Source organism: Panthera uncia (genome assembly GCF_023721935.1).
Source record: "Panthera uncia isolate 11264 chromosome C1 unlocalized genomic scaffold, Puncia_PCG_1.0 HiC_scaffold_3, whole genome shotgun sequence".
Classification (NCBI taxonomy): domain Eukaryota; kingdom Metazoa; phylum Chordata; class Mammalia; order Carnivora; family Felidae; genus Panthera; species Panthera uncia.
This window is the reverse complement of record NW_026057584.1, coordinates 32795937-32821760: the sequence shown is the minus strand read 5'-3', so window position 1 is coordinate 32821760 and position 25824 is coordinate 32795937. Positions and strand designations below refer to the sequence as shown.

The 25824-nt window shown below is 36.9% G+C and overlaps 2 protein-coding genes across 3 annotated transcripts in view; one reads left to right on the top strand and one right to left on the bottom strand.

Annotated features, from left to right (window-relative positions):
• Positions 1–577: 577 nt before the first annotated feature.
• WDR12 (WD repeat domain 12) lies at positions 578–25578 on the bottom strand. Of its 2 annotated transcripts, none has more exons than XM_049615156.1 (14): positions 25420–25578; positions 24813–24929; positions 21371–21465; positions 17980–18074; positions 16789–16895; positions 15575–15690; positions 14982–15136; positions 13220–13265; positions 10942–11027; positions 4810–4950; positions 4603–4708; positions 4306–4438; positions 2162–2234; positions 578–1164 (listed from the first exon to the last, which is right to left on the bottom strand). In XM_049615156.1, the coding sequence occupies exons 2-14, from the start codon at positions 24851–24853 to the stop codon at positions 1087–1089; spliced, it is 1272 nt and encodes a 423-aa protein (XP_049471113.1). In that variant the 5' UTR covers positions 24854–24929; positions 25420–25578; the 3' UTR covers positions 578–1086. The 2 variants fall into 2 exon arrangements, with proteins under 2 accessions (XP_049471113.1, XP_049471114.1); XM_049615157.1 differs by having other exon boundaries at positions 25483–25576.
• Positions 25579–25622: 44 nt separating this feature from the next.
• The window catches only part of CARF (calcium responsive transcription factor), an 82999-nt gene continuing 82797 nt past the window's right edge, over positions 25623–25824 (top strand). Inside the window, exon 1 of the mRNA XM_049615140.1 lies at positions 25623–25688. The gene's annotated coding sequence lies outside the window, so the exon portion shown is untranslated. The remainder of the gene's footprint in view (positions 25689–25824) is intronic.

Here is a 25824-nt window from a genome sequence, read left to right as displayed (position 1 = left end):
AAGGATATAAAATTTATAGAATGTTTATTATCTAATACTGACTGAAAGGTTTTGTCTACAAATTCTATTCTTATCTGCTTACCAGGATAAGTTAGGGAGAAAGATTCCTGGTTACCATGAAATTTGTATGTATGCAATGTCTTAAAAAAATTTTTTTTAATGTCTATTCATTTTTGAGAGACAGAGCACAAGCAGGGGAGGGGCTGAGAGAGAGGGAGACACAGAATCTGAAGCAGCCTCTAGGCTCTGAGCTGTCAGCACAGAGCCCAAAATGGGGCTCAAACTCATGAACCATGAGATTATGACCTGAGCCGAAGTCAGACGCTTAACCGACTGAGCCACCCAGACGCCCCTGTATGTATGTAATTTCTAAAGCATTGTGACGTACCTTTTTTTTTTTTTTTTAAATTTAAAGTAGGCTCCATGCCCAACACAGGGCTCGAACTCATGACCCTGAGATCAAGACTCTGGTATCAAGAGTCACACACCCTACTGACCAAGCCAGCCAGGAGCCCCAGGATTCTAACATATCCTTAATACAAAGCACTTCACTTAAAATACTCCAGCAAACTCTTAATTGGCAGCAGGATCTATATGTTTTAATGCTGAATGCCCACAAAATCTTATGATAGGTTAGACATCACTTATTTTACCCAAAGCAAAGTGTTATTTCTAATTTTTTCTAATAGAATTTATTAGTTTTCTTAAGATACTTTTCTTAAACAGCTAACATAGGAATACGTAAGTGTCCCCATCAGAAATGAAAATCTGGACAATTACTTTAAATATATGCTTTTACAGCATTTCAAAAACAAATCTTAATTCAAACCAATACCTCTAAAAGGAAATAAAAAATTCAGTTTAGTTTCAAGAGTTTGCATATGGCTGAGAAGGCAGGTCGCTTTTACATTTTAACAACACACACTACTATATAATAAATACAAAATAAAGAAATAGTGATAGTTATCATCAAGGATGAAACTATAAACTTTAAGAGACTGCTTTCTGAACCGTCACTGATGCAATCTGAGGATTCTCTATTTCATTTACAGACACAATCTCTGTAGTCAAATCTATCATTCACTTTCAAGCCCCAACATGAGAAGTGGTAGGTGAATATCTATAGGAATACAATTTATTGTCTGCTCCTCCACTCAGAAGTAACTGCGTAAAGGGAGAGAAAAAAAAAAAGCACAAACATATAAGTAAATATAATTATTTCATAGATAGTTAAACACAGTTAAATACCGATGATTCCGATTTACAGAAGGACTTAATGGATAAGCAATTAACTCTCATTGAGAGTTCATACTTAAATGGACCCATTACATCAGTTTTCACTACCATATTATAATACACTATATTAAAACCATAAGAGACTCTAAAAAACTGAGAATAAACTAAGGATTGATAGGGGGTGGGAGGGAGGGGAAAGTGGGTGATGGGCACTGAGGAGGGCACCTGTTGGGATGAGCACTGGGTGATGTATGGAAACCAATTTGACAATAAATTTCATATTAAAAAAAAAAACTTAAAAAAAAAAAAAAAAAACTTTAAAAATGATCACTTGAATTTGGTTGGGGTGTGATACACTACTACTGTACTTTCCAAGAAACATTTAAGAAATATAATAAAATTTAAAAGTTTGAGGGAAGATATAGTTTACCTATTTAAGAAAATTAAGTTTTATAGCAAAGTATATTAACTATTTGCACGTAAATGGATATTACAAATTATTCAAGTAGCTCTAGGATCTGTATTTGGAAAGAATTCTTAGGCAATAAGAGCTAATATTTATACGTAAAAATAAGTAAATTGTAATCCTTTAAGCAGATTTTATGGTCTAGACTTATTCTATAAGATTTTTTGTAAGTAGAAAATACTTAGATCCAGTAAGTCTGAAGGAGCAAGTTTATGGAGTTAAAGCAGTTCATTACAATACTAGAGAAAGAAACTGCTTAAAACTTTCCAAATTTTACTACTCCTAACAGTAAAGGACAAATATGTTTCTTCTTTGAATGAGATGTGAGATTTTATGAATAATATTAAGGGAAACTTAGAATACAGAATTATAATTATCAGATATATTGAAAGTAGTAACTCTCTAAATATAAGCACCAGATTTATTCTTTTTTCCTTTCACCAAATAACAAATTCTTACCCCTGTGTCTGTCCAGTCTACACTCAGAACTTTGTCTTCATGAGCAGCCAGATCATAGAGAGGAGCCTTACAACTAAAAGATCAAAGTATTACCATGTTATATGCAATTCAAAGTATTAAAAAACATACATGACTAATCACATATAATTTTCTGAAAACTTTACCGACTTTACCATCGTTGCCCCAATAACCAGTTAATCTTAAAAATCCTGAGTATTTACTTGATTGGCTCTGTTGATTTTCCCCTATCGTTAGCAGAATACAGAGATTTATTGCAATAAATATTCAAGAAAAATGCTATTTATTTACAAATATTTATTCATAATTAGGCCCATTTTCATATTCCTTGACTATTTTCCTTTTACCCTCAAATCAAGACTTTATATATCCTTTGTCCATCCATATGTATGCTGATAACTCTCAAATTTGTATCTTTAGCCCAAACTTCTCCCTGATTTTGATATGTATATCCAATTGCCTGACATGTGGTTATCCCATGGGCACTACGAATTTATTTATTTAAAAAAAATTTTTTTTTAATGTTTATTTATTTTTGAGACAGGAGCGTGAGCAGGGGAGGGAGCGAGAGAGAGTGAGGGAGACATAGAATCTGAAAAAGGCTCCAGGCTCTGAGCTTTCAGCACAGAGCCTGATGTGGGGCTCGAACCCATGATCCGTGAGATCATGACCTGAGCTGAAGTCAGACACTTAACCGATTGAGCCACCCAGGAGCCCCCGGCACTACGAATTTAAAATAACCAAAACAAAACTCTTGATCTTCCCTCATAAACCTGTTTCTTTTACTCTTTCCATCACAGTAAGTTGTACCACTAATGGCCCGATTGCGCAGGCAGAAAATATGGCCATTATTCCTTGATTCCTATCTCTATATTCCATCCATAAGCCAATCCTGCCAAAGAGCGGTCTTCAAAATATACCTAGAATCCAACCTAGGAACTGCTTCCATTCTTCCTACCCTATTTAGAACCCACAAATCCTTCCCCATAACATTTAGAATGGAACCCAAATTTCTTAGCTTGGCCCCTTAAGTCTTGCTCAGTATAGTACGACCTGTCTCACGTCCTGCCATTCTTCTCCTGGCTTACTCCACTCCATCAACACTGACCCTCTTGGTATTTTATCAACATGCCAAGATTTTCCCTACCTTATCTGCTGTTCTCTCTACCATGATTTGTGCATGGCTGATACCTTCCCATGTTCAATTCACTATTATAAAATCACCTTCAAGAATAGCCCACCCCTAAAGAAGTGTCCCTCTACTCTGCTTTACTTTCTTCATAGCACTGCTATCAGAAACTATATAATTGCTATATCAAGTATCCAACTAAATGTAAATAACCTTCTAGGTATTAACAAATCATGCATCATAAGGTAGTAGTATCAGGATGTTAAAATGCAGATTTCGGTAAACAAAGAACAGGTATTTGATTAATGCCTCTCCATTCTACCTGTAAAAATATGTAAATACACTGTGTATGCATTTCACTGGGGACACTCATATATACTAGTAACAAAAAACTTTAGTATCTAGTTATCTTTTAAAGTATGTATTTCTATGGGGCCTGGGTGGCACAGTCGGTTAGGCACCCGACTTCAGGTCACGATCTCAGTTTGTGAATTGGAGCCTTGCGTTGGGCTCTGTGCTGACAGCTAGGAGCCTGAAGCCTGCTTCCAATTCTGTGTCTCCCTCTCTCTGCCCCTCCTCTGCCCACACTCTCTCTCTCTCTCTCAAAAATAAATATTTTAAAAAAATTTTAATATGTATTTTTATTTAATTTTCTATTAATATATAATTTATTATTTGTGCCATTTATTATAGATTTTATTTATTATATAGATTATAGTGCCATTTATTTAGAGACCATTGCCTTCTACTTTTATAATATCACATTTATATTAAGGTTCAATATAAATTTTTTCAGAATGTAAAAAATAACCTATCAACATGAACGAAATTCCTTTGCTCCTGGCTTTTCTTTTTGACACCAATATTTATATCAGGTCATAATCAAAACTTTTTTTACTCTTCTGCTTTTGGATAATCTTTTCAGCATTCATTTCACTTTCTCTGTATATAATAGTTATTTCAAGTATCTTCTTTGTAGATCATAAATAGGATTTACCTTCTTGTATCCCACAGTTTCACAATGTTATCTAAAGAACCTGAAATCAGCTGCTGCTCATGGGTAGGAGACCACTTTAATGATGTGACCCAGCCTGTATGTGAGGTTAGGGACAGCGACACCAAAGAACCATCTGAACAAAATTTAAAAAATAATAATTATTGAATTTTAGAAGAGAAATAGGAGAACCAAAAACAATATTTGTAGAAAATTATCTTTTTTTATACACATTTCTAGTGATAGGAGAAACTGATGTTATTTACCCATATTTCTCCTCTAGGATTTTACACACCTCACCTTTAGTTCGGGGATCCCACAGCCTGATATGCCTATCTGTACTTCCAGACGCTAAACGTTTACAAAGCGGAGAATAGGAGATACAATTAAACACTCTATTTCCTGTCTGAAAAACAAGGAGGAAAGAACATTTAAATGGTGAGCCAGAAATAACCATCTCTAGAAGCTCAGAGTTAACCACAGAGTCACTGGATTTTGAAGTCTTACCAAAGTTGACTTAAGACTGCCAGACTCAACATCCCACACTCTAATTGTGTGGTCCCAAGATGCACTGCAGATTTCTTCAGCATCTGACCACAGAACCGATGAAATTGCTTCTTTGTGCCCAGAGAGGGTCACTATGGGAGTCTAGAAATGAAAAGATACCCAAAGGAAAGGCATTTTTAGAGTAACTGCAACAGTAATAGTATTTACTTCTGAAGCCCATACAGCAGATGCTTTAGCTTTCATATCTTGCCTTATTTCTTCTTTACAACAATCATCCAAAACATATATCTGATTTGATTCCATAAATGAAGACAGGGAAAGTGAGAAAGATAACTTGCTCAAGGTCATACAGTTTATACATGGCAGACTGAAGTTTGAACCCAAATATTACTTAAAGCTTTGTAGTCTTTCCTCTACATTCTACTGCTTTTCCATCTGTTCTACTTTTTATTTTAAGAAGTATTAATATTAACACTAACTTAACTCTTTCATATGTACATGTTACATGTAGAAGTTAGTTGAAAAAGATCTGGGGCCAAAGAGATCTAGGTTTGAGTCAAGGTGCTGCCATTTTCTTCCTAACTCTTCCAGGTAAAAGTATCTCAATAGATTACTCTCACCATTTCTTCAGCATCTTCTAAGTTATATTGTCCAATCTTTAAATAATGCCCATGGTCCATTTATTAATACTACAAAATCTCTAATGTTTTTTCTCAATTAAAATCCCCAAACTAGGTGTAATATCTATCTTAAAGAACAAGTGAAACAGAGAAAGAGTTCTGAAATGGAAGACAGTTAATCTACATTTGTAACTGCTATATTTAACCTCCTTAAATATCATTACCTCATCTGTAATGTGAGTGACATATCAGATCAGATATCAGCAAAGTTTCTCGGTAAAGGTTCATAAAGTTAAGTATTTTAGCCTTCTAATGTCTGTTACATACTCTTGTTTTTAAAACCACCTAAAATCGTAAAAATCATTCTTAGCTCTCTGTAATACAAAAATAGGTCACAGCCAAATCAGCTGTTAGGCTATACTTTGCCAACTCCTATACCAAATGATCCCTAAGTCCAATCTTCTAGCTCTAGAATTTTCCTGAGAGAAGTAAAGAAGCATAATAGAGGAATGAGGAACAGAAGGACCTCGGTTGTGATCCAAAGCAAAATAAAAAGGTAAGAAAGATAATCCAGCAGAGACACTGGGATAGAAAACAGCAAGGTAGCGGTGCCTGGATGGCTTAGTCAGTTAAGCGTCTGACTTCAGGTCATGATCTCACCACTTGTGAGTTCTAGCCCTGCACTGGGCTCTGTGCTGACAGCTCAGAGCCTAGAGCCTGCTTTAAATTGTGTCTGTCTTTCTCTGCGCCTCCCCTGCTCACACTCTGTCTTTCTCTCTCTCAAAAATAAATAAACATTAGGGGTGCCTGGGTGGCTCAATAGGTTAAGTGTCCAACTTTTGCTCAGGTCATGATCTCATGTTTGTGTGTTCGAGCCCCACATCTGGCTCTGTGCTGACAGCTCAGGGCCTGGGGCCTGCTTCCGATTCTGTGTCTCGCTCCCTCTCTTGCACTGTCTCTTTCTCTCTCAAAAATAAACATTAAAAAAAATTAAAAATAAACAAACATTAAAAAAATTAAAGAAAGAAAACAGCAAGGTAAAAACAAATGGGCAACACGAGTTTTAGCGAATGATAAACTGTTCTCTACCTTGATGATGCAGTGGTTACATACTCTATGCATTTATCAAAACTCAAAAGTTATACACCAAGAATACAAAATCAATGTACAGAAATCTGTTACATTTTTATACACCAATAATGAAGCAGTAGAAAAAGAAATCAAGGAATTGATCCCATTTACAATTGCATCAAAACAGTAAGATACATAGGAATAAACCTAACCAAAGAGGTAAAAGATGTGTACTCTGAAAACTATGGAACACTTACAAAAGAAATTAAAGGGGACACAAAGAAATGGGAAAGCATCCCAAGTTCACGGATCAGAAGGACATTGTTAAAATGTGTATACTACCCAAGCAATCTACACATTTAACGCAATCTCTATCAAAACACCACTAGTATTTTTCACAGAGGTAAAACAAATAATCCTAAAATTTGTGCGGAACCACAAAGATCCTGAATAGCCAAAGCAATCCTGAAAAAGAAAAGCAAAGCGGGAGGCATCACAATTCTTGTATTTCAAGCTATATTACAAAGGTGCAGTCCTTAAGACATTATAGTACTGGCACAAAAACAGACACATAGATCAATGGAAGAGATTAGAAAACCCAGAAATGGACCCACAACTATATGTTCAACTAATCTTCGACAAAGCAGGAAAGAACATCTATCCAATGGAAAAAAAAGTCTCTTCAACAAATGGTTTTGGGAAAATTGGACAGCAACATGCAGAAGAATGAAGCTAGACTACTTTCTTATACCATACACACAAATAAACTCAAACTGGATGAAAGACCTAAATGAGAGACAGGAAACCATCAAAATTCTAGAGATCACAGGCAGCAACCTCTTTGACCTTGGCCTCAGCAGCTTCTTACTAGACACATCATCAGAGGCAAGGGAAACAAAAGCAAAAATGAACTACTGGGACTTCATCAAGATAAAAAGCTTCTGCACAGCAAAGGAAACAATCAGCAAAACTAAAAGGCAACCTTTGGAATGGGAAGAGATATCTGCAAATTACATTATCTGATAAAGGATTAGTATCCAAAATCTAGAAAGAACCTATCAAACTCAACACCCAAAAAACAAATAATCCGGTGAAGAAATGGGCAGAAGATATGAATAGACACTCTTCCAAAGAAGACATCCAGATGGCAAACAGACACATGAAAAGATGCTCAATATCACTCATCATCTGGGAAATACAAATTAAAACTACAATGAGATACCACCTCACACCTGTCAGAATGGCTAAAATTAACAACTCAGGAAACAACAGGTGTTGGTGAGGATTCGAAGAAAATGGAACACTTCTGCAATGCTGGTGGGAACACAAACTGGTGCAGCCACTCTGAAGAACAGTATGGAGGTTCCTCAGAAAGTTAAAAATACAACTACCCTATGATCCATTAATTGCACTAATAGGTATTTACCCAAAAGATACAAATATACAGATTCAAAGGGGTACATGCAACCTGATGTTTATAGCAGCATTATCAACAACAGCCAAACTACAGAAAGAACCCAAGTGTCCATCAACAGATGAATGGATAAAGAAGATATGGTGTGTGTGTGTGTGTGTGTGTGTGTGTATGAACATAGGGGAAGGATAAAAATAAGAGAGGGAGACAAACCATAAGAGACTCTTAACTACAGAAACAAACAGGGTTGCTGGAAGGGAGGTGAGCAGGGTGATGGGTTAACAAGGAGGGCACTTGTCTTGAGCACTGGGTGTTGTATGTAAGTGATGAATCACTAAACTCTACTCCTAAAACCAATATTACACTATATATTAACCAACTAGAATTTGAATAAAAAATAAAAATAAAAAATAAAGGGCCAGCACTTAAATTACACTATGTAGCACCAGAAATTGAAAAAATGATACACACTTTTTTATAGTAACTAATGTAAACATAAATTATGTGTTAAATAAAATCAGTTATGGCATTAAAAATTTGGCCATATTGAGTGCTGGTAAGGATGTAGAGTAACTTTGATTCTTTTTATACTTTCAGTGGAAGTATAAACTGATATAACCATTTTGGAAAACTTTTTGCCAGTATCTAACATTTGAAAAACTCAACCTGTGCATACCCTGAGACCCAGCAATTCTAGTTTTCCAATTCTACATATGCAGAAATTACTGTATAAGTACACCAAAAGAAAAGTAAAATGACTAAAAATTTTTTTTTTTTAATTTTTTTTTTTTTCAACTTTTTTTTTTTATTTATTTTTGGGACAGAGAGAGACAGAGCATGAACGGGGGAGGGGCAGAGAGAGAGAGGGAGACACAGAATCGGAAACAGGCTCCAGGCTCCGAGCCATCAACCCAGAGCCTGACGCGGGGCTCGAACTCACGGACCGCGAGATCGTGACCTGGCTGAAGTCGGACGCCCAACCGACTGCGCCACCCAGGCGCCCCTAAAAATTTTTTTTTTTAATGTTTATTAATTTTTTTTGATAGAGACAAAGCACCAGTGGGGGAGGGGCAGAGAGAAAAGGAGACAGAATCCCAACCAGGTTCCAGGCTCCAAGATATCAGCAGAGTCCAACTTGGCACTTGAACCCACAAACTGTGAGATCATGACCTTAGCCTAAGTTGGCACCCCTAAAATAACTTCTTTTAATGTTTATTTTTGAGAAAGAAAGAGCATGTGCATGGGGGGGAAGGGCAGAGAGGCAGAGAGAGAGAGAGAGAGAGAGAGAGAGAGAACACGCCAAGCAGGCTCCACACTGTCAGTGCAGAGCCCAACGTGGGGCTTGAACTCATGAACCATGAGATCATGACCTGAGCCAAAATCAAGTCACTTAACTGACTGAGCCACCCAGGCACCCCAAGTATAGGAGCTTTTTTAGCAACGTTATTTATGGTAGCCAAAACTGGAATCAACCTAAATGTCCATCAAAAGAAGAATGGATAGGGGCGGCCTATCCATTGGAGTAAGCATCCAACTCAGGTCATGATCTCATGGTTCCGGAGTTCGAGCCTCGCATCAGGTTCTGTGCTGACTGCATGGAGCCTGTTTGGAATTCTCTCTCCTCTCTGCCCCTATCCAACTCATGCTCTCACTTTCTCTCTCTCAAAATAAATAAATAAACTTAACAAAAAAAGAATGGATAAATTCTGATATAGTCAATGCAAGAGGATGCTATACATTAATGAAAAGAACTATTACGTGCAGCAACATAAAGCGAATCTCACAGATTATCACCTGAAGTTTAAAAACTAATGTAAGGTGACACAAGACAGAACAGTGATCACCTTCATGGGCTACCAATTGCAAAGCAGTCCAGAGGGAGTCTTCTAGGGTGTTGGTAATTCTCTATGCTTTATTTGGGTTGTGATTACTCGAGTGTATGTTTGTTAAACTTCACTGTACACTTAATTGTACATATGTCAAACTTTAATTGAAAGAAAGGAAAAAAAGCTACCTTCTGAGGGATTAACTTCTCTAATTCAAGAAATCTTTTTCTACTCAGATATTCTTTAAAGGTTGACCAGAGATATGCATCAGTAAATTACCACTTATCCAATTGGTGAGGCATTTATAGCTTTAACTTAAGACTAAGTGATAAGGAAATTAAGTAGCTGCCAGATCATTCCTCTTGCAATTCAGCAGTCCATGTTTAAATGTACTAAGAAATCATAAACCACTTCTTTCAGTTGGAACTGGTTAAGTGCTACTTTTTATTACATTTTATGTGACTCTGATTAATCATTTTATGATCATACTTTATTCCTCCTTTTCAACCGTTTTTATAAAATATTTTGTTATTTGTAACTACAAGAAATAATGTGCAAATGTGTTTTACTGTACATTTATTACAGCTGTGAGAAAATGAATGGAAAACATGTCTTCCTAAACCTGATTCAGTATTGTCCTTCTCATTTTGCGTATTAACTTGGGTCAGATCATATTATAACAAATATTTTCCTAACAAAACAGAACAAATAAGAATATGGGTGAACTGACTTTAATCTAACTGGACTAATAGCTAAATGACAGAATCAAAACTCAAATTAATTTTGACTTTCTATTGATTTAGGAGATATAATTAGCATTCCTAGTAAGAATTATATTCTCAGTGTATGAAACAATATCATTAAACAATCGAGGTATTAAAATGTTTCACTTAATTTGGATTCAAGCTTTAACAATTAAAAGATTCTACTAAAAACTGCATCATGGGATCAAATATAATAGCTAAATAATCGACCTACCAATCTGTAAGCCTGGCTAAATACCACTACGTTCAAAGACTCAGATAAATGTAGCATACTACAGTATTTGTAATAAAAATTTACCAATCTGCTATAAGAAAGCCTAATTATGGTTGACAAAGCAAGGCAAGAAAAAGGGAAATTTAAATAGAAAAGATTAAATTGTCATACATTTGTTAGTACAGACCTCAGCCAAATATAGTAAGTTCTCAAAAATTCTTACCCTTGTCAGTCCCAACTGCTCTGTTTTCTGTTTCTTTCTTGGTCGATTTGTGGATTCCTCCATTTCATCTTCTTCATCTGTAGGAACTGTATCACAGAGAATTAGATCTGATGTTTTAAAAATTTAGGGTAAATATTAATTGCAAACAGTCTTAAAAGAATTCTTACATTTCTGGGTATATGTTTTCTTAACTGGTTAGGGAATAAATATTCCTCCTTATTTTGGTTAAAGAAATTTACATATAAAAACAATACCTGGGTTATTAGTCTTCCAAAAGGAGAAAGCAAAAAATAGAGTACATTAAAATCCTAAAGCCTAACCAGTTTGATATCTTGCTATGTCTTTAAGATCATTATGAATATTCATCACTTTACCATATCTATGAAAAATTGCTTACTATTAGTTATAGGAGAGTTCTTTTTTTTTTTAAACACTTTTTTAATGTTTTTATTTATTTTTGAGACAGAGAGAGACAGAGCATGAGCAGGGGAGGGGCAGAGAGAGAAGGAGACACAGAATCCAAAGCAGGCTCCAGGCTCTGAGCAGTCAGCACAGAGCCCAACGCGGGGCTCGAACTCACAGACTGTGAGATCATGACCTGAGCCGAAGTCAGATGCATAACCCACTGAGCCACCCAGGCGCCCCAGGAAAGTTCTGAACACATTGTATTTTTATTATGACGAATGGAATAACAACAGGGTGCCTGGGTGGCTCAGTTAGTTAAACATACAACTCTTGGTTTTGTCTCAGTCATGATCTCATGGTTTGTGAGATCAAGCCCGTGTTGGGCTCTGTACTGACAGCAAGAAGCCTGCTTGGGATTCTCACTCTCTCACTCCCTTTGCCCCTCCCCCGCACACATGCAGGCACACGCACACTCTCTCTCAAAATAAATAAATTAACATTAAAAAAAAGGGAATGACAGGTAAACAAACACATTACATGGAGATACAATCCAGTTATGCTTATTCTTCTTGACTATTTCACTTTTATAACAATGAATTAAAAGTATTTCAGATTACAAAATATTCCACAAAAGGAAAATTATCCAAACAACTTTCTGCCTCAAACCTGTTTGCTTTAAGCATTACTGAGAAATCTACTGAAATGACTTATCTTTATTTCCTACTACTGACACTGTTTAAGCTTTTCTTGATCCCCCAATTCTACTTTGTGAACTGCAGTTAGGGTATTATACTATAATAAAGCAATTCCCTCAGAAGTAATAGGGATTCTGCTCTATTTACCTAGGCAATCTGTGGGTCTTCCCTCTCTTTTCTCCTCACTACTCTCAAAGCACCTTCCTTTAAGAGTCCTCCTTCCTCCAACTCTTCCTCCAAATTATCCCTTCTATGTTTTCAAAGTAAAAAAATTAAGTTTGGCAAAACTACACCGCAAAAAATATTTAAAGGGGCACCGGGTGGCTCAGTTGGTTAAGCATCCAACTCTTGGTTTCAGCTCAGGTCATGATCTCTGTTTTGTGAGTTCAAGCCCCCTATTGGGCTCTGCACTGGCATCGTGGAGCCTGATTGGGATTCTCTCTCTCCTTCTCTCTGCCCCTTCCCTTCTCTCCCCCCTTTCTCTGCCCCTTCCCTACTCACATTGTGTCTTTCTCAACAGAAATAAACTTATTTTTTTAAGTAAATTAGCTTAACTATGAAATTTCTCTTTTTCATTTTTTTAAAATTTATTTTTTTTTTTTAAATTTTTTTAAAATTTATTTTTTTGAGAGAGAGAGCATGGACGAGGGACAGGCAGAGAGAGAGAGAGAGAGAGAGAGAGAGAGAGGGAAAGAGAATCCCAAGCAGGCTCCGCGCTATCAGTACAGAGCACGACATGGAGCTTGATCTCACAAACTATGAGATCATGACCTAAGCTAAAACCAAGAGTCGGATGCTTAACCAGCTGAGCCACCCAAGCGTCTCTTAACTAAAATTTCTCTAACAGTGGAGTGTTATCAAAATGACTCAAGCTATTTTTGCTTATTTCCAGGTTCCTGAATAAGAGAACTCTGAGAACTAAGCAGTTATGCCCCATTGCACCAATCATGTTGTTGAGTTACATGCAGCAATTCAGTCACATGGTTCAGTAAATAAGGGGGTAATAGATAGAAACACATTTTGAAACACAAAGCATACTAATTTTTCTCGATATGTTCCTTTATTTGTATCCTAAAAAGCTCTGATTCATTTTTATGGATCAAAATGGGGGTTAAAAAGTCTTCTTTCACTGGAATTCTTGGAACATTTTTAGTAAGTCAAAATAAACAAATATTTACCTGTAGACCAGATCTTTAGCATCTTGTCCCAGGAGCCACTGCAAAACTAAAAACATATACATGAAGAGAAAGAGTATATAATATAACCTATCGTATTATTTGCCTTGATTTTTCTATTTATAACTTAAAACCTTTACTTTGCTCTGAAATCCTTTACTACTATTGTACCATCTGCATAGCTTTCTAGTCTCCTGGAAGTTGTATCCACAATCTCATAACTGAAGGCATTGCCATTCTTACATGGCCCTGTGCCCTGGCTTTGGTTGCATAGATTGAGGTAGGCAACTGATCTACAGAGTACCAATAAGTCTCTCCCTCCTTCAGGACCTTTTTATGAAAGCCTATGTTCCAGAGAGTTGAAGTTCATCTTCTCCAGGAACTGATGGTAAAGGGTGTGAAACCTAGGAATATTGAAAGCCAGGTTTTATTGTCATGTGGAAAAAAGCCAGTTTGGGGGCACCTGGGTGGCTCAGTCGGTTAAGCATCTGACTTCGGCTTAGGTCATGAGCTCATGGTTCCTAGGTTGAAGCCCCACATCAGGCTCTGTGCTGAGAGCTCAGGGCCTGGAGCCTCCTGCAGATTCTGTGTCTCCCTCTCTCTGCCCCTCTCCTGCTCACGCTGTCTCTCTCTCTCAAAAATAAACATTAAAAAAAATTTTTTTTAAAGAAAAAGCCATTTTGAAGTGAAAGAGAAGAAGTCAACTTAGGGAGATGAGCGAGGAAGGGAGAGGAATGTGCTAGCCACATTCAAGCTCAACTCCATTGGTTCCTAAGACTCAAATGCATCCTCACCCAGTTAGTGATGTGATTGTTTATTCCTTCCTGGATCTCACAAACTTTTTTTTTTCCTTTTTTAAAAAATGTTTATTCATTGTTCAGAGAGAGAGAGAGAGACAGAGTGCAAGCAGGGGAGGGGCAGAGAGAGAAGGAGACACAGAATCCGAAACCGGCTCCAGGCTCTGAGCTGTCAGCACAGAGCCCAACACGGCGCGCGAACCCACGAACTGTGAGATCATGACCTGAGCCGAAGTCCGACGTTCAACCGAGTCACCCAGGCACACCTGGATCTCACAATCTTTTCAGCTGAAAAAAGTTCAAGATGAGTTTCTATCTCTTATAGCGAAAGGTAGAGTACAGTTAATTCATTTAAGTTTGGACTCAACAACAGGTAAACTTTCTTTATGGCTCTATATGAATAATCATAAATCTTTACCTTTGAATGCATCAAGGGTCCTCTAATGCTAATTGGCAAAGAAATGCTGAAGAAACACTCTTAAACCCAACACAACTCAATGTGGTTTAGGAAACTTTCAAACAGCAAGAGAATTTATAACTCCTCATATGTCAATAGTGTTGTACTCAGGTTTTTTTCTTTTTTTACCATTTTGTCACGATAAGAGTAAATCAGCAATAATAGTAAAACAATCTCTATTAACACAAACCTTGAGTATGCTAAGGCTTAGATGATCAACTCGATTTTTTCAATTGATGAAAGCACTGAGTAGCTAGAAGATTGAAAATGTCAATCACTATGATTAAAGTTAAACTGCTAGTTTACCTGATTTCTTAGAATTTCTGCAGTAACCAGAAAAACCCAGACTGAGGAAGTGAATTCTCTCTCATTGAAAGAGTATTTGCTTTGGGTTTGAAATCATATTCTTTAATTACCAACTGTTATGATTGTAGGACAATGAAGAAAAAATTGTTTGCATAAGAAGCTCAAATTCTAATTGAACAGTACTAGTAACACACTAGCTACTTACTTTAGTTCCTGTGCTATCAACAGCTATAGAATCCACACTTCCAGCATGACCTCTGCAGCAGTGCAGGGCTTTCACTTTGTTTCTCTCTACATTCCACTCCCATAAGAGAATAGTCTGATCCATAGAGGCACTCAATAGTAGGCAAGACAAACTGTCTGAAGAAAGGAGAACACAAGAACAAATTAGCACAAAAATTTTAAATACATTAAGTTCTAAAACTGAAGAACTGATTTTTTTGTTGTTGAAAGACATTAAGAAGATAAAAGAGCTATATGCCAGCTTTGAAAAAGAAGTAACTTACAGTATAAAAGGATGATCCTTCAAAAATACTATAAAACATGAGTTTAACACAATATTAACTTGAAAGAGCACATTATCTGCTATGATTTTCAAAATGTATGGATTGAATTCTACCACTTATGGATTTTCTTACATAATCTTTTTCTTCTTCAACACTGTATTTTTGAAAGACCTCACAATAACCAAGGCACATGGCACTTCCTACCCCATCCCCATTGTGCCCCAGCACTGAAAATGGCTTATTTCCGGTTCCCTTTTCAGGATTACTTTCCATTCAGGCAGAGAGTCCTAACCTTTTTTCACCCAGGCCACATCTTTTACAACATCTGTGTGTCCCACAATTGTCATTATTGACTTTCCTTCCAAGGACCAGATCCTCGAAGTCTTATCATAAGAACCAGTCAAGATCCTATGAAAATAAAAAAACCCTTATGAAATACAAAAAGTAGCTTTTTCAAATCCTGAAACCAATTATATTTCTTTTTTAGTGTTTATTTTTATTTTTGAGAGAGAGAGAGAGAGAGAGAGAGAGAGACAGAGCATGAGGGGAGGAAGGGTAGAGAGAAAAGTAGACACAGAATCTGAAGCAGACTCCAGGCTCTGAGCTGATAACACAAAGCAGGATGCAGGGCTCGAACTCACAAACTGTGAGATCATGCCCTGAGCCGAAGTCAGACACTCAACCGACTGAGCCACCCAGGTGCCCCAATTATATTTCTAAGGCAATTAAGTAAATCTTGAGATTATACTTTAAAAAGATTTTTAATATGAAGACTAAGATTTTAAAAGACATTAGATCAGATCTTACCTGTGACTTTTTCTGACCTCCTAAAAATAAAAACATAAGTAAAAAGCCCTAGACTTCATTTTAATTACTATTGTAAACACTACAACTCAGGGAAATTGCTTGTAAAGCCTAACTGCCCTTTGTACTTAACCACTGAAAATTATTCAACAGAAAAACAGTACAACCATCTAAGATAAAAGTAAAACCAGTAAAAACATCATTTGTGTAACAACTCCAGGAAGATATTCTTTTAAAAATGTAAGCTTGTACTACGATCCAGTCTCAAGATGCTTTTCAACAAGTAAGGCCACTGCGGGTTTGTTCTGAGCCATCCATACCTTCTCAGATCCAGTCTGCCCTTTTTAGCCCTATACCATGATCTGCATCTTCATGGTAGTAAGCCAGGAGATCTGTGGTTATAAGAGGGTTTTTTTCCCCTCTATGGAACAAATTATATCTTTGGTCTTATAAGCAACACACAAAAATAAAATATTCTAAGACACTTGACTTATTCATGTATAGACAAATGTCACTCCAACATCTTGGGAAGGAAAAGATATGCTTCTTCTTGAATAAATTGAATGTAAAGATCTTGGGCATGGACACTGATACATATATCACAAAATTACTTTTACAAATAACACAGAATCAATCAGAGAAAAATATTCACATAGTGCAATTAAAAAGACTGATGGAAGTGGCATAATAAAATGGCAATACCATTCCTCTGCCCCTCTGACTGAACTGATCCAATCATCATGGAACAAGCATTGTTCTGGCTGAGGTGCAGTGTACTTCTCCACATATTCTAGTTCCACAACCTCTTCCTAGTGACAGAGAAAAACCAGAAATCAATCAGGCAGTAGTTCCAAAGTAGTATACTACAAACATAAAGGACCCCTTGTTTATTACGTCTCTTTCATGTCAGTCCCCTTCATAACCCAGAAATTTGGAGCCATGCAAAAGGCGAAAAACTTTATCTGACCTAACAGTGTGCAAACAGTAATATTAATGAATATTAACAACCTTGGAAAATTTATGCTGAAAGGGGGGTAGGGGGATATAAGGAACTTTAAAAAATAAAATTATAAAAGCATTCTACTTAATGAGGATGGTAACAGTCCTGGATATGGATAGTCGTGATAGATGCATAATATTGTGAATATACTTAATGCCACTGAATTACACACTTAAAAATGATTAAAATGATAAATTTTATGCATATTTCATAATTCTAAAACTTGTCAAAAAATTATAAAAGCAAGTATAAATTACATTTTCAATTATAAAAGCAGTATCAAGGAACTTTGAAAATTAGAGGAAGGGGGAACCGCTATAAATCACAATTGTCTAACCCAAAAGTTTTTATACGTGCACAATCATCTTTTTTTTAAGGTTTTTTTTTTTTTTTTTTTTGAGAGCGAGAGAGGAGGGGAGAGAGCGCGCGCATGCATGAGTGGGGGAGGAGCAGAGAGAGGGAGACACAGAATCCGACGCAGGCTCCAGGCCATCAGCACAGAGCCCGATGTGGGGCTTGAACTCACGGACCCTGAGATCATGACCTGAGCCGAAGTTGGACGCTCAACCGACAGCCACCCAGGCACCCCTCATTTTGTACATCATTATTGGTAATAAACATGTATTTGGTATTCCCTTTCTTGATAATTCTTCCACAAATATGAAGGTTTTTTTTTTATATTCATTCATCTACATTTCTTGAGTAAAACATTCTCAGAAGAGGGGATTTCAAAATTGAATATACAAACACTGAAGTTCAAATTTCTAGAAAAAAAATACTAATCAAAAAAAAAAAAATCTTGGTTGCTAAAGATTCAGTCTGATTGTAAATGTTTTCCTACATTACCTGAGAACACCTTACATAAAACAGAGCAGGTAAACATTTGAACTTACCGATGAGATGTTTTCCAGTTCCATGTGTTTGAGTAAGGGCATTCGCAGAAACTGGCCCTTGATGAGGAAATCAAACTCCACATGTTTGTGTAACTCTAAAGAAAATGCATAATAAAATGATCACTCTTAGAACCTGAAGTGACATTGGCAGAGGTATATGAGAAACCCCAAAACGAACAGGTATTTATTATTCAGTGTGGCTTCTGAGTTTCTCCAGAATTTCTTCATGCCATAATCAGGCCATGTATTCTATTCCAGTACACCGTGATTTTTAGGAACAGAGGACTTTGTTCTGTTGGTGTGAGTTTTTACTATTGTTGTTTCTATTATTTCTATTTAAAATTTATTTACTGTTATTTATTTCTATTTAAAAAGATGTTATTTCTACTTAAAAAAACTTTTGGGGCACCCAGGTGGCTCAGTCGGTTGAGCGTCCAACTTCGGCTCAGGTCATAATCTCACAGTTTGTGAGTTCGAGCCCCACGTCGGGCTCTGTGCTGGCAGCTCAGAGCCTGGAGCCTGCTTCAGATTCTGTGTCTCCCTCTCTCTCTGTCCCATCCCCACTCATGCTCTGTCTCTCTCTGTCTTAAAAATAAGATTTTAAAAAAATTAAAAAAAAAACAAACTTTTTATTCTATGGAAAATTCCAAATATATATAAAAGTAGAAATAACATTATGAATTCCCACCCCCATCACATACTTTGATAATTACCAACTCACTGACAATCATCTATACACCTCTCTCCACTCCTCTGCTGGTTTATTTTAAATCAAACCTTAGAAATGCTATCATTTTTATCTGTAAATGTTTTAATATGTATCTCTAAAATAAAAGGACCTAAAGTGATATTAAAAAATTTAATCATTATTGCTTTTAATATCAAATAGCCAATGTTCATGTTTCCTTCTCTTTACAGTGAGCTTTTTATTTTTGTTTTAGGTGTATTTATTCAAGTCATTTCTATACCCAATGTGGGGCTCGAACTCATGACCTAGAGAGGAAGAGTTGCATGCTCTTCTGACTGAGCCAGAGAAGTGACCTACGGTGAGCTTTTCAGAATCAGCATCCCAAGTCCACATATTATATCTGATTAATATGTTTTATTTAATCTTTAAGAGTTCCCCCTCCTTTTTTCCCCAGTCATTTATTTGTTAAAGAAACTGGGGGGGCACCTGGGTGGCTCAGCTGGTTAAGCATCCGACTTCGGCTCAGGTCATGATCTCACAGCTTGTTGAGTTCGAGTCCCATGTCAGGTTCTGTGCTGACCACTCAAAGCCTGGAGCCTGTTTTGGATTCCGTCTCCCTCTCTCTCTACCCCTCCCCTGCTCACTCTCTGTCTCTCAAAAGTATATAAACGTTAAAAAAAATTTTTTTTAACAAACAAAAAAAAAGAAATTAGGTCATCAGTCTTCTAGTATTTCTTACATTCTGGTTGATTACATCTCCATGGTGTCCTATAAGATGTTCCTCTACCACCTACACATCCTATACACCAGGCAGACCTAAACAACTGATTAGACTTCAGGTTAGCTTTGTTTTTCTGGCAAGAATATTTATACATAGTATTATGTGTTTCCTATTGCATCACATCAGAAAATGCATTGTGTTGTTGTATGTCTTTCTATGATGTGATAATCTACATCTGGACTCTGATATTGTCAGCCTGGTCCCATCCATCCTAATATTCTCCGTCAGCCTTTCAACACGTAATAAATAGTTTTAGTAGCTACTGATAATCACTACTTAAACCCATTATTTCATTTGGAGTTACAAAATGCTAAAAATTATTCATTCTTTCTACATTTATTAGCTGAAAGAAGAATTCTCTCATTGGATTATTTGGATTGTTGCCTTTTAAAAATCTGAAATCTGAATCATTTGCATCTTCAACTCAAGAGCAATCAATGACTTAATTATTTGATTATTCAAAAAGTAACCCACATTCAATCTACAACTTTAGAAAAATATACAACTCTCTGGGTAACAACAAACATGCATACACTGGTATTTCAAAGATTCTATTACAAGAATAATTCTTATTCTCGTTCAAAGACTTTTTCAACAAGAATATATGGCAGTGTTGTAATTCAGAAGTAAATATTTATCAGAATCTTTATACATCAACTGGATGAAGTAAAGGCAAGGACCTATGGGAAGTGTTATGTGAATATCTCTCAATCAAGAACAATAGCTTCAATAGCTTGCTAGTAATGAAAAGACCGCAGACTCTGCCCCCTCCCACCAAAAACAAAAACCAAAAAACTGTTCATAAACATCATCTCAGGGGTGTTTGGCTGGCTCATCTGGAAGATCATGAGATTTCTTCTTGAGGTCATGAGTTCAAGCCACAAGTTGGATACAGAGATTACCAAAAAAAAACAACAACAACAACAAAAAAACCTCAAACTTAAAAAAAAAGTTATAGGATTATTAGAAGATAGAGAAGAGGAATATATTAAGCATTAGTTTCTAACTCTCAACTTCTCATTCCTCCAACTGGGGTAGAATCAACAGAAACATCTGGGTAAAAATGTTTGTTTCTAAATGGTGACTTCATTGACAAATTATATTTTTAAAGATCATGCTTCATGTTATTTCCAACCTTTCATGTTTAAATCTTCTATTTTATGTATGGTTCCCTTACTTTTCAATATACATTTGATTATAGACAATTTCAAACATATGCAACAGTGGAGAATAACACAGTAAACTTTCATATACCTATCACCCAGTTTTAACAATTATCAACTCCTGGCCAATCTTGTTTCATCAATATTTTTGCATACCTTGTTCATATGAATTTTATGGGCTAATAATTTATTTTCATACAACAGCATGTTTAACATTTATATCTCTTAAATGTTTTACTTGATACCCTTGCATGTTTATAAAATTTTACCATTAATTTTTCAATGAATTCTAAATACTTAAAAAAATACTAGTATTAGTATTGGCATCTATTATTACACAAAATACTCAAATAGTGACAATGTCATTTTGCTTTGTAGGATTGTAGCAACTGGGGCTCAAGCACCTAGATGCTTGTTCTATGCTTACCAATCCCAGACCTCCCTAGGAAAACCACAGTGTCATAACTATTACAACAAAATCGTATTCCTAAATGCCAACCACCTTATATCCATATTGCCTTTAAAGCAGATTAAACTGAAATAAATAAGAAAGAATTTTTCCTGAGAACTTGTATTTCAAAGCATTTAAAAAAGTATCATGTAGCAGGGAAACTCGTAATTTATAAATGTTACCATTACAAAATGCATACGGTATTTTAAAATAAGGCTTCAAAAAAGGAAACAAAATAAATGTGATATATTTTAGTGTAGTTAGTGGCAATGCACCCTCTCCTAATTTCTCAGAGCATGTATACCTACCATTTTTGGCCTCCAGCAATTTATTGATGATGTTACTAAGGTCAGCAATTTCAGAGGCTGCAGGAATTGAGAAGGGAACATCATCTACCACATATCTATAAAAAGGAAACGATATGTCAAAGTCAAGTCTATGGATTATTTTAACAAATGTGCATTTATTCATTCAGCAAATATTTACTGGGTATCTAATACATGCCAGACATTTCGCTACATGGGGTTACAAATGAAGCGACCCGGGTTCCCCTAGCTCCTCTTTATAATTTCTATGTCTTTATTGATACTTTGCTCATGTATTATTTTCCTGGTTTCCTCTTATTCTTTGTCCACGGTTTTCTTTAGCTCTTTGAGCATATTTAGAAGTATGTTGGGCTAGTTGACCTGCCCTGCAAGAAATGGTAAAAGGAATTCTTCAGGCTGAAATGAACAGACATAGACAGTAACTAAAAGCCATATGAAGCAGTACAAAACTCCAATACAGTTAACTACTGGGGTGTCTGGGTGGCTCATTCGGTTAAGCATCAAACTTCAGCTCATGTCATGATCTCGTGGTTTGTGAGTTCAAACCCTGCATCGGGCTCTGTGCCGACAGCTCAGAGCCTGGAGCCTGCTTTGGATTCGGTGTCTCCCTCTCTCTCCACCCCTCCCCTGCTTGTGCTCTCTGCCTCTCTCTCTACCAAAGTTAAGTAAACATCAAAAAACAAATTTTTTTTAATGCTTATTTTTGGGAGTGCACAAGTGGGGGAGGAGCAGAGAGAGGGGGACAGAGGACCTGAAGCAGACTCTGCGCTGACACGCTGACAGCAGTGAGCCTGATGTGGGGCTCGAACTCACGAACCACAAGATCATGACCTGAGCTGAAGTCCGCTCAATCGACTAAGCCACCCAGGCGCCTCCCCCCCAAAATTTTTTAATTGTCAAAAAGTTAAATATGAAATTACCATTTGACCCAGCAACTCTAAGTATATACCCAAGAGAAATGAAAATATATGTCCACACAAAAACTTACACACAAAAGTTCCCATCACCACTCCTCGTAACAGCCAAAAGGTGGAAACAATCCAAATGTCCATCAACTTAAAAATTGCAAACAAAATTTGGTATTGGTATATCCATACAATGGAATATTATTTGGCCCTAAAAAGGAATGAAGTACTGGTACACATTACAGTGTGAATGGACCTTATAAACATCATTCTAAGTGAAAGAAGCCACTCACAAAAGACCACATACTATAAAATTCCCTTTATACGAATTGTCCAAAACAGACAAACCCACAGAGATAGAAAGTAGATTAGTGGCTGCCTACGGCTGTAGTTGAAAGGATTAGGGGGTAATACCTAAAAGGTGATAAAAAACGTTCTAAAATTGTACTGATGGTTGTTCAATTTTGCAAATATACTCAAAACCATTGAAATGGAGATTTTAAAGTATGAATTCTGTTCTAAGTGAATTATATCTCAATAAAGTTGTTACCACAAAAAAAAAGTCTAAAGCATGAATTAAGGCTGTAGTTGTGGGGAATGGAAGTTTCAAAAGATGTTAAGGTAGAATCTACGGCTCATCAAGACACGGTATAATAAATCTCTTTTTACTACAATGGGGTAGGGTTAGGGAAGGGGGCTTCAGATCTTGTCAAAACGTACATCGTAAAACAGTAGGTCTGAGGTGGAATCTGAGATTCTGCTTTTTCTAAAACCTCCCAAGTGATGTTGATGCTGCTAATCTTCAAACTATACTTTGAGTAGTAAGACTACAGCTCTATTTATATGTATCATGCTTAAAAAAAATGTAAATAGTAATTTAGGATTTCCAAAAGATAACAAAACCTAGAATTAAAGTTCTCGGTTTTTCCTTTCACCTACTATTTGGTCAGTAAAATGAGAGGGTGGGGGGAGTAGCATAATTCACATACACGCGTATATGTAAATTACATACATATACGTGAAAAAATTATCCCCCTCTCCATTTTACTTACCAGAACATATAATGTATAAGAAGCAAGAACTTAATTTTTAGGTTTTGTTAACTTTTTGAAGAATTTAAACACACACATACATATATGTTTATCTATATCAGGGTTAAAACACAATGGTCTATTATTTCTTAAAACTTCATGTGAATCACCAATTATCGCAATTAAAAACTTCAATTAGAAGAAATACGGCGGTCATGCTATTGCACCACATTCCTTGAGAAATATGCAGACCAAGTATGTATACTCATGTGCATTGATAATACAATTTATCTATACTGTAAGTAAGAATACAAGAGTGAATATGATTTACTAGGTCAACTCATACAGCTCCAACACATAATTTTAATTGAAGTGGGAGTTATCTAGCTTACAACTGGCGTTAGCTTGTTAATACAACAAATATTCACTATTTATCATCAGTATGAGAAGAACTTGACAAACATTTGTTGATTCCGTCAATCCAAGAAGAGTAATACAGTCCCTACCATCAAGAGACTTACAATATAGCTGAAAAGACACTAAGAAAAGTTAGTAGTGTAATGTACACCACAAGACTGAATACAATTAGATTTCAAACAAATGCTACTGACCTGGGGACCACTGGTAAAAACGTTCACATATACATACATGTATATACATACACACATACAGACACACACACGCATACATGTGTAAGTATGTATATGAATATACAAACCTGTAACTGAAAGAACTTCACACTATTACCAAAAATTAGTTCTATTGGGGTGCCTGGGTGGCTCGCTTGGTTAACCGTAGGACTCTTGATTTCTGCTCAGGTCATGATCTCATGGTTCCTGAGATCTAGCCCCTATTGGGCTTTGCACTGACAACATGGAGCCTGCTTGGGATTTTCTCTCTCTCTCAAAATACATACATACATACATACATACATACATACAAAAATCTCTCAAAATAAACAAACGGACATTAAAAAAAAAAGTTCTACCAACCCCCATTCAGAGCTCCACTTTCTAGCCTGGTTTAGAAAAGCACTGTCTATTATCTACCTAAAAAAATAATAGTAATAAACTTGTGTTTTGAGAAGTGGTGAAACATCCCTAGCAGGCAGCCTGTAAGGACTCGGTCCATTGTTCATTCTTAAAATCACATGTGCTTCATTCAGGAATCAAAGGTGAAGCCCCTCAAAGCCCTCTACAGTCACAATTCAAATTATATACAGCCTTAGAAGCCAGGCAAAAAGGATCGGTGATATCAGATGTAGATCCCCGAGAAATCCCGGCAAGGTATCGCTTCCGCTTAATCGGAAAACGCGCTCAAGCCAAGAGTAAAGCCAAACAAACAAACAAACAAACAAACAAAATAGGAGTTGGGGGAGGAATTGTGGGCAAAGACAACCGAGGCTCCACAAAGTCATACAGAAGGAGTTCTTGGAAAAGATCCCAGGGAGGCGAGAGGAAGAGAGGAAAGAAAAGGGCGCTCACTTACTTCTTATTGTCAGTGAAGAAGCGAGCCTGGAGCTGAGCCATGACGAGGAGTATACACAAGACTTGTCTACCGAAACGAAAGGGGGTAATAGACAACAGGCGCTCTGGTCTTTTAAGGCTACAAAAAGAGGTAACTCAAAATTAGCTTGCACAGGTACGCAAGAAGCTGCCGTGTTCCGGGCTTCCGCTTTCTTTCCTCCGGCCTCCTCAGCAACCACGAGGTTGCTCACACACCGAGACCCAGCCCACAAACATCAACTACCTATTCCTAGATACAGGAATTATCGATAGTAAAGCATGTCTTAAAGACCGGGTGTCCCTAATTTTTTTTAATTTTTTAAAAAATATTTAGAACTGTTATCGATTAAGAAGACACAGAAAAGGCCCAATTTAAACTGCTGCTCTATCTTTTTAATTGTAAGACGCTGTCTTCAGACCTGATACTTCAAACACAACTCCTAGACACTACCATTCCCAGAAAGCAGCGCTTCTCAGACGCAGTAACCACTGGGAATGGTAGTCTTTTTTTGCCATGCTGTCCTCAAGATAAATTTTATCCGTATTAAACCTTCCCAACCGCAGCCAGATATCTATTGTATTTCCTCTACCTTCAGCTTTAATTTGCTAAAGACTTTTCGGCTTTTTCTTACGTATACTCCCAATCACTCTACCGAGTCTTTCGCAGTACTCTGGCCTCCGGCTTCAGGCTCTAGATCCAGTGAGAGTAGGAATACGCGTGCGGAAAGCGAATCAGAAGACAAACGGACGACGGTGGCCGACTGTGCTCTTGTCTCATAGTACTACGCTGCGCGTTCTCGGAAGGATGCGCCTGCGCATTGTGCTGGTCTCCATGGCAGGGCCTCGGAGCCAAGACGAGGTTGAGTAGACTCGTTTTGAATTTTCTCCCCTCTGCTCCTGCACTTTGTGGACTTCCCTCCTCGCCCTGTAGGGCTCTCGGAGGCGGCGGGACTAAGGGAGTCGGAGGTTTGGCCGAGCTGTCTGCGCCCACCGAC